Source organism: Sorghum bicolor, chromosome 6, assembly GCF_000003195.3.
Source record: "Sorghum bicolor cultivar BTx623 chromosome 6, Sorghum_bicolor_NCBIv3, whole genome shotgun sequence".
Taxonomy (NCBI): Eukaryota; Viridiplantae; Streptophyta; class Magnoliopsida; order Poales; family Poaceae; genus Sorghum; species Sorghum bicolor.
The window spans coordinates 42,750,103-42,760,056 of record NC_012875.2 but is presented as its reverse complement, the minus strand read 5'-3'; the positions used below and the strand labels follow the sequence as shown (position 1 = coordinate 42,760,056).

The following is a 9,954-nucleotide window of genomic DNA, read 5'->3' as shown; positions in this document are numbered from 1 at the left end:
TACTTAACAATGTAAGGCCTCTAATTATATGTTAAAATAACATAAGTTAATTTTTTGTAAATATCACTTGCATATGTGCCTGGTAGATGCTCACTATTTTGAACTTTGAAGATGGAAATGTCAAGCTGGATACTAACATTGATCACAACTTCACAAGGACTCCACCATAATCCAGCTTAGTTAATGCAATAATTTTGAGCCCTTAATATTGTGTTGGCATCCTTCTTTTGACCTCACAAATTTAGCTCCGCTAGCATAATCCATCTTCTAGAAGGATGTGTGCTTCTTTAAAATTTGTCAGCTACTAGAAATGTTAAAATAACATAAGTTAGTTTTTTGTAAATATCACTTGCATATGTGCCTGGTAGACGCTCACTTTTTTGAACTTTGAAGATGGAAATGTCAAGCTGGATACTAACATTGATCACAACTTCACAAGGACTCCACCATAATCCAGCTTAGTTAATGCAATAATTTTGAGCCCTTAATATTGTGTTGGCATTCTTCTTTTGACCTCACAAATTTAGCTCCGCTAGCATAATCCATCTTCTAGAAGAATATGTGCTTCTTTAAAATTTGTCAGCTACTAGAAATTTGAAGCTAATAGGTCAATTTGAAATGGTGGGTTTCTGTTTTTTTTCAGGTATTGCATGATGTGGGGACTGGCCTCCAATGATGAATTCAAGGAGTGCACTTGGAAGAACCTCTATGTAACGGTTGTCTGGGACATTAAAAATACATTGTTTGTTAGATTTGGCACTAGATGCATGCTGGTAAATGTTAATCAACAATTTGGGCAATATGTGTATGCTTTTGAACTGCAGAGCTTTTCTTTTTGAGCCATACTCTGTACAAAATAGTATTGCTTCCCTCCTTTGCACTGTGTAATTTTTTTGTTTGACGCTACAATTGTTTGCATGAACCCTTACTAATGCCTTTTCTATTGTATTTAAGCCCCAGTGTAATAGAGAGGATATTCAGATGCATGCTCCAAAAAGAAGTCAAGCTACCCTTCCCTCAGAGGTACAGATTCAGTTTCTGCTGGCTGCAAGACAACAACATTCAGTTTCTGCTGGCTGCAAGACAACAACATTCAGTTTCTGCTGGCTGATGGTTGCACGGCAGCAACATCCACAATTCCACATCATATTTATTTATTGTCTTGCTTGTCATATACATCTACTACATAGAACATTTGTTCTCAGTTTGGACTATAAAAGATTGAAAAATTATACACAGAAAATTGGTTAAATGGCTTGAGACATGTGCATTTCTATGTCTATGATGTGATTCCCTATTATTCTAGCTACTCTGAACTCATCCATCATGCCACAAGGACTAACAATTCGTGATGTTAGGTAAGCTATCCTAATTGTGCAATTGCAACCTTGCAATTTTTTTATTACATAAAAATAATTGGTGCTACACTCAGCTTTTTACCACTTTGGTGGTTTCCATGGAGGCCAAAAGTCTACTACTTATGAAGCTGAGTTCAGAGTTTAGAGGATGATGATTACCTGATTGTTTATTATGCCGAGTTCATAGTTTAGTGGAGCATTTTTGGCTTACTATTATTTTTAATAAGAATTAAATATTTTCTCGTCGTTTGGTCGTGTTTTAAGTTGTTTTTAAGTATATTCCTTAAATAAATCCGTAGCGTTAGCACGGGCACTATACTAGTGATGTATAGAAACCAGACAATCTTCGTATGAGTGAAGGAGCATGAGTTAGAGTAAATTCGACTTTTATATTTGAGTTTGATTTTAAAACATTTTCTATAGGCACTACACCACATAGGTTGTGTCGTGTCCAAGTTTGAGAATTTTTCAGAATGTTTACTATTTCTTAATTATTTTCAGCATTTTAATTAAAAATTTTAAAATTTGAATTTTTTTAAATAACCTCGGATGGAAAAACTCTCTAAATAAACTTTGTAGATCTCAAAAAGTTATGAAACTTTGTAGTTGACAACTTTTTGTTTTGGAATCATCTTGTCATGCAAAAACTACGTTTGAATTCTTAAATTTGAAATTCAAATTTTGTAAACGACCTCGAGAAACTCCCTAAATGAAAATTGTAGATCCCAAAAAAAGTAAACGACTCGAACCCGGGCTGGCTCAGCCAACCGCTTCTTTGGCGTGTTGTGCTGACCAGTTGCACCGTGAGAGTGTTGGCTCACTTTTCCAATCTTAAACACAGCTTTAATATGATTTGCTTTAATTTGCAGGCACAGTATAATTCCATATAAAAGCGGGTAGAACCTAACACTTCCTAAAGTTCTTAATGCCACTGTGCTATTTCCGTGCCTTCTCATATACTCCCTCCGTCCCAAATTATAAGTCATTCCAAGAATCTTGGAGAGTCAAAGTTTTTCAAGTTTGACCAAATTTATATAGCAAAATAATAATATTTTTGGTATCAACCAAGTATCGTTAGATTCTTTGTTAGTTATATTTTCATAGTGTACCTATTTTATGACATAAAACTTTATATTTCTCTCTATATTTTTGGTCAAACTTGAAAATGCTTTGACTCTCCAAGATTCTTGGAATGACTTATAATTTGAAACGGAGGGAGTATTGTTTTTCCACCCACGTATAACTATGTACGTCACTGAGGTTAGATTACCCACACAAGCATCGATCATTTACTATCTATGCTATGGGCAGGTCTGCCACACTTTAGCACCAGTTTATCTTAATTATGGTATGGATCATGCAAATATTGCGCGGCCAGCATCTTGCATGCTGTCTATCTACTGCATGCTACTTACTGCTAGCTAGGAGTAGACCAGCTATAGGTTGGTATTAGTTGGCATGCATCTTTCTTTCGTGTGACTGCATTGCAGTATTGGTAGGTAAAACTAATACTAGCTGTAGCCTGTATATATACTCGTCGTCGTCGTTCACTAGCAGCTAGCTTAGCCCCAGATCATCATCTGAGCTAGCTGCTCCTAGCATATACGTGCGTACTGCATCTGCTGCATGATGATCACTACCAATCGATCATGCCACCCGCTGCAGCAGCCGTGCTTATTAGTCGTTTCCACAATATCTCCACTACTATATAATCCACCAGTTATGAACTTCACTAAATGCACCTCATAAACTACTACTACAGTCATAAGCTACACTAAGTACACACAGAAAATTACACCCATAAACATCTATGTTTTGAAATTAAGGGACAAGATTAACTCTAATCTCTCATCTTCCTAACTCAATCACATCCAACGGTCATAAACGTTCGGATCAAACTCATCACTCATCTCATCCTCACGCACAACCGTCGCACTTCCCTCTCACGGACGACTGTCGCAAGGGAAGACAGCGGGACACAATGGATCCACACCTGGCCGCCGCCAGGGGCTCGCTGCCGATCACGCTTGAAGCCGGGACGGAGAGCATGGCGTGGGGGCTTGGAGCATGGCGGTCGCCATCCCCGCCGCCGAGGCCGTCATTCTCGCCGTCGCCATCGCGGCCGCCATCCCCACCATCGTGGCCCCGTCCCTGTTGTGCGGCCGTGCTGTGGGTGGGGCTCCGATCTAGCCCTCGCCTTGCTGGGGGAGGAGGCGGAGAAGCTGAACGGCGCCGAGAGCAGCCACCACTAGCATCAGCAGGCGAGAATGAAGGTCGGTGTGCGGCGTGCGGAGCACCAGTGCGGGGATGTGGGCGAGGGCAAGGCCGGCGTGCGGCTGTGGCTCGACCCTTCCTCTCCTCTTGCAGACCAACGCGGTGGAGCTTCCACTGCCCGGCTGGTGACCGTGCCCAGCCCAGGATCCTGTCCGGCGGTGGTGGAGAGCAGGCGATGAGCACCTACCAGGTATATGCTTATATGCCCATCCCTTCCCCTGCATCCCTGCAAAACCGAGAGCACCCATACCCTAAGTGTTAGGATCTGATCTGATTATCTGATTACAAGCGTAGCATATATATATTTATAATATTATGCCTTGGATCTGATATGATTATGTGTGTAAGTGTTTTTTTTTTGCAAACATCATATGTAAGTCTATGAAGCCAATGGCATATTTGATTTACTATAATGTTAGTGCTATGTAGGGTTGGACTGAAAATTTGCCCTGCTACTGCTTGGACTAAAAATACACTGTTATGCTGCATATATAATTATAGAGTATAGTTTTTGGTGGTCCATATCTCTGTATTTCCTCTTTACCATCTATCTCTGAATTTCTGCAGGGTATGAGCAGTCCCTATGGTTTCATTTCATTGGTAGGAATTGGATCGTTTTTTTCCATATTAAGTCAGAGCGGCTGCTGCTAGGCGACTAGCCAAAGCAACTGCAGAAATAACCTATGAAGATCGTCAATTTAACGATTGCTTAAAATTAACAATGATAACTACCCAGAATATGAGCCTCAGTTCCTTTTTACACTCTTTGTTGCTGTTTTTTTTTCTTGCTTGGAATATACTAAACAAATTGTTGCATCTCCAGACTTAAACTAAATGTTTATTGTCAATAATATGCTGCTCCAGGCTTCCGGCTACTATGGAAGTGATGTTCAATCTACTACTTTCGGGGAATTTGTTTTCTTAATTGGTCGCTTATGATTATTGTTTCATTTGTAAACAACGGTGTCGCTTATAATTTGACGCTAGGGTTCGTTTCAGTGAATTTATCCATTACAACTTTAAAAACAACGGTGTTATAGGAATTTTCAGTTCAATGCAGGTCGTTGATCACTTGATTGAACAGGAAGTTGGTGATATCTTGAATCATGAATTTATTTTTCGCTATACTATAATGGTGTCAACTGATGTGAATTACTAACCCTGTGAAAATTGTGTGGGTCAAGAAATTTCTGAGGCACCTTCGAGATGAGGTTGATCTGCATGTGGTGTTGCTGCATCTATATTGAAGCCTTCTATGAAGCTTCCACACAAGGTGTGGCCTTGTGGGTTTTGCATAACTCTGGTCACTAATTTCACATGTTTTCTTGTGCTTATTCGATGTAGGATTGATATTCTGGCCATAACTACTAAATATTTGCTTTTCTGTTCTCTTCAGCTTATGATATTTTATATGAGAGACATGAGGAGCAGTGTGTTTGGCTATATGAGAAAGATACTAGAAGGGCTTCAAGTGGGTTCTGGTGATATTCAAAAGCGCTATACATTAATAATAGCGGCTCTTGTTAAGCTGTAACTATGGTGAATTTTTCATTGTTCAGTTCTCATTTTCACATTATTTGATACTTCATGGTTAACGACATTTTTTTAATGTAAGCTGTATAAGTTGTGACGGGGAGCTAATGTGAAGAAGGATGGGAAAAAATATCAGAAATATAAGAGGCCTCCAGAAGCAAAGCAAACGTTTACTTTAGGATACGCAAATTGGATTGATTGGGCTCCCTTGCTGCTAGGTAAGATCTGCATCACTTGATAAATATCAGTAGTATAATGAATCACATGATCTATTTATATTGTGAGTTCACTTTTACAGTGCTGGACACTCTTCAGGTTGAAATCCAGTACATGCTAAGTGCAGAAGGATCCTCACGTGCTTAGATACTGGTGTTTGATACAGGATGATCAATATAACAAATGAACAAATTATTTCCTTTTGCAAAAATAAATGCCGCACTGGCACTGATAGTAGCAAAGAGATAGGATGCAGTGTCATATCTAGAATCAAATTTGGTAGGTGCGTTCTGCAAAATTACAGGATATCTTTTGGTCTTAGGTTCAACAGGGAGAGAAACACACTATATATCACATTAAGTTAATCCTTGTTATATTCAACAATATAAGCTTGATTATGTAAGTTTATATATCTCCTTTGGGTGAATCTTCAATTCATTTTATATGTTTGGTTGTTAATTTGCATCGTCTAAAATGCCACCGTAGCGTTAGCACGGGCAATATACTAGTTTTTACTAGCTGCAGCCACCTTTGCTCAACCACCACCTCCGCCACCGCCTGGTGGGGCGCCTATCTATCACATATATTTTGACATTCGTTCCAAGACATTTGATGAGCTCCGCCTTGAGATATTAGCTGTGCTGCTCACATTCTCAAGCACACTACCCTACAACCCCCCACAAGTGGGTCAGATATATGTCCTCGGGCCCCAGCGCCTGAATTTCCTTGACGAGCCGCCTGCCTGCATCCATGTCATCGTCGGGGAAGAGAAGGAAGACAAGGTAACCTTAGCCATGGCAATCGATGATTTGTACATTATGGGCTTCAGTAATGGCACTGAGCATTGGTATAAATTCGGTGGTGGATTCAAAGGTTTACCAGGAGCAGTGGTCTTACCCATTCAATATAATTACAGAGACTTGATTGATGGGGGCCATAAGTTTCTTTGGAAAGTTCCTTTAGGCAAAAAGTCGGCCACACATGCCACCAAGGAATTAGCAACCTACGACCCTGAAATCACCTCTAAAGACCAGCTTAAAGATGGCGTTGTAAGATTTGTTGTGATGATGAGTGAAGGGATGCGGCTCCGAGAGATTCGCGAGACATTTTCGGGCAACAACTGGGAGAAGGAGACATTTATCTCTACAGACCAGGCAAACTCTGTGGTCGACTGGGGAACTCTCTCAAAGCTCCTCATCCGGTGGGACCTAACCAGAACAAGGCAAGGGGGCGCAAAATGGGGCGGAGGTGAATTTACGAAGCATGCTGAAAAAGTGAAGAGAAATAGTAAGGTCACTGGTGCGACCCAAGCTGAAAACAAACTTGATGTCCTGCTTCGCCCAAAAGAAACAATACTTGAATTAGTTAGTTAGATCATATATGTTAGTTGTGTTCAATTAATGGAGTGTATTCATTCGCCTGCCCATCTATTATTATTTTTATTTTGATATGTAAACACGTCATCCGACCTATTGTAATAGTTTATCATTATTATATATGTAAGCTCTGATTTGAATAAAGTATATCCATCCAATACAATATACATATGTATATGTGTATCCGTCCTATTCTCTTATTATGCCATCTATGTGCTCTCACGCTCCAAAATTTTACTTTGATCAGGTTGTCAATGTAAAACACCAAATAAAACAAACAATTTTTCATTTTTCTAAAAAATGTCAAGATTTATTTAGATTTTTTTGTCAAACCTGAGAATAAAAAATATGAGATTTTACAAAAAAAAAAGGCTTCCCGCGTTGCTGGAATCCAGTGTTCTTTTGCCAATTCAAATCCCAAGCCAACTGCAACTGCTTCTGAAAAGGGTCATCGCTTGAAGTAAATGGAGCGCATCATAAGAAGCAGGTGCCTCTTACTAAATAGATTCTTCTTTTATGATAAGAATAAGAAGCAAGTTCCGTGAGTTTCTCTTTTTTCTTTCCTTACTTTTTGTACACTTGATTCAGATTTTTTATTTATTTAACCCTTACTCTTTGGTGCAGCGTGTACCTTTTGCATATACCCATATTTATTCAGTCATGTCTTACCGTAGTACTTGGTTCCATGCTCTCACAGAAAAATGTCCTATGCATATGCAGTTTGGTATTGTCCCTGACGCTTTTAGACATAAAAGAGCAAAACATTGACTTCATCAAGCAAGGCAACAGCATGTTTGGGTAAGAACCATTGCTCCTGATTAGATAATCTTTTTCAGTTTCCTGCTTGGCCAGATGTTTCATAATTAACGTGCAAGTATCTTTCACCTGGCCATGTGTAAATCAAACTTGTAGTAGCGACGCCATAGTTCACAAATACCCAAAAGCAGTTAGGCATCTATATATTCTTCATTGGTCTCATCCTCATGTGCCCATGTTCAGACCTAAACTAATGAATGAACTTGTTGTGTTTTTGTGAGCATCACCTCAAGCAATTGCCATTACCTAAAGACATGATAAAACAGAGAATAGCTCCTATCTCGATATGTTTTGTCCACTTGGCGTCGTTATGCTTACAGGAAAACAAAGCATAAACATGGAAAGTTGAATACAAGTATTACAGCACAACACTAAACACCAGCACAACAATAAACACCAAAACTAATCTTTATGTACAAATCATTAGCTTCTTTGAATGCCTTTCTACTGCTTTACTCACCATGATGGGAATTTCATACAATAATACAGTTGGTCAATAAAAATATTCATCCCCTTGCCATCATGTTCACGCAATAGCTTATTTACAGCCAAAAACCTTTGTATTATTCTTATGTGCAACTATGATCACTTGATTTGTTTACCTAATTATTTAAACCGTTACCACCTAGGGCTGCCAGAAATTTGGGAGGTACAGAAGATGCACCAACACCAATCATCTCTGTGACAAAGCAGCAGGGTTTTCGTAAACAAAGAAAAGGAAGACAAATGGATAGAAGGGTCACCTTACTTTTGAAGAGCTACATCAGAGTTTTAATCTTACTTTTTTGTTTTTTAGCAGATAAGTTGCTCATGCCATACTCAATAAAATTATAAAGTTGAAGCTTTGTGAATGTGAATATTTAAAGGCATGGCAAGTAGTATCAAGGGCATCGTTGCTATTCTAATTAGTTTCCCCTTTGACTTGGTTTGTACCATCTAATATCTACTCAGAACTTTATTATATGCCCTCACATGAAAAAAGAATTTGTTAACAGTAGAAAATACAGCCCAAATATGTATGCTTTGTAAATAAGTCTATTTATCTTTCTAAATCAAACATTTATTGGGCCCATTTGCCACTCAGTTCTTAGTACTTTGCTTTGTTTCTGCCTTCTCATGCTACATTTGTATGGGCCCTAGCCCGCGCAATTGTGTGGGGTTCCTGCTAGTATAAAATTAATTCGTGTGTACTTTGCTTTGTTTCTGCCTTCTCATGCTATATTTGTATGGGCCCTAGCCCGCGCAATTGTGTGGGGTTCCTGCTAGTATAAAATTGCAGGGGCTAGATATAAACTCTACTATTTAGAAGCCTGGCCTATGAATAGAGCACTCACCGTGGATACCAGGCCGCCGGTGAGCTTTAAAATTAACAGCCGCTAGTAATTAAAGTCACTTTTTTAATGCAGGTACATGCTTAAACTGTACTAGTAAATAGCTTGTGAATTTTTTTCCCGGTGATAGGGCATATACAAGCCAGAGACGAGGGTCTGTCTCTAAGCGTATCGAATCCACTAAATAGACAACTATAAAGACATGTTATACAACCTACAAACGGAGTTGTTTAATGCTTTTCATGTAGCTAGGATCAACTATAAATATTTTTTTGTATATCATTGTGTGGCTATTTGATAGAAAATGTATCAAAGATAAATAAAAACATAATTACAATATTTTTTAAAACCACAATATAATAATTTTGACTTGTCTTTTACAGTTAGAGAAAGCTAACTACGAATTCAACACCTGCACTAACTAATAACAGTTTCCAGCGTCAAAGTTAACAATTTCAGAAGCTGGTACAATTTGATACAATTTGAGATAGCAATAACAGTTTCCAGCTTTCAGAAAGCTAACAATTTCAAATGGCATCTAACAAAAACTAATATACTAACAGCTTTTAGAAATGATACAATTGCAGATTCAGATAGCTTTTAAGAACTGATACACTAAAAGATGCAGATTCAGATAGCTAACAGTTTTAGCTGCATGTGCTGCATACGAACTAGTTTATACATAAGTAAATAACAAGAAAAAAGACTCTATTTTAGCACAATATGAAGAACCAGTAGTTGTTTCTGTACTGCCCTATCAAACACAATACGAAGAATTCCCCTATAAATAGAGTTACGTCCTACTCACAAGCAGCAACCTCCGATCGACACAATCAAAACGCCCTATCTCATTCTTCAGATCAAACAATGCTCCTAAATCAACAAATTATAGAATCATGACAGCACATTAATAAGAGGACGGCCTCACCCGTCTTCTCGCTCGAGGGTGTTTTCTGCAAAAAAAAATAAGACATACAGACAGGTTGAGTCGTCCTGTTGTACGTGCCCTAAAGAGCAGTGCTTTGCATGCATGCCCTTGCAACGTTGATT

At 38.7% G+C, this 9,954-nt stretch overlaps 1 protein-coding gene and 1 long non-coding RNA gene across 5 annotated transcripts; both read left to right on the top strand.

The window, feature by feature from the left end:
- Positions 3,256-5,808, top strand: LOC110436106. 4 transcript variants are annotated; one of them, XR_002453773.1, is made up of 4 exons: positions 3,256-3,822; positions 4,200-4,905; positions 5,029-5,383; positions 5,464-5,808. It is a non-coding gene; the product is annotated as an uncharacterized LOC110436106 (long non-coding RNA). The 4 variants fall into 4 exon arrangements; XR_002453774.1 differs by having other exon boundaries at positions 3,266-3,822; positions 4,817-4,905; XR_002453775.1 differs by having other exon boundaries at positions 3,266-4,905; positions 5,481-5,808.
- LOC8075261 lies at positions 6,064-6,942 on the top strand. The gene is made up of 2 exons (XM_002447730.2): positions 6,064-6,163; positions 6,298-6,942. The coding sequence occupies exons 1-2, from the start codon at positions 6,132-6,134 to the stop codon at positions 6,752-6,754; spliced, it is 489 nt and encodes a 162-aa protein (XP_002447775.2). The 5' UTR covers positions 6,064-6,131; the 3' UTR covers positions 6,755-6,942.

Bases quoted from the DNA above. Each gene is read 5' to 3' on its own strand.
- LOC8075261 (XM_002447730.2), top strand. From the start codon at position 6,132: ATGTCATCGTCGGGGAAGAGAAGGAAGACAAG. The intron at 6,164-6,297 runs GTAACCTTAGCC...ATATAATTACAG, and splicing joins GGGAAGAGAAGGAAGACAAG to AGACTTGATTGATGGGGGCC.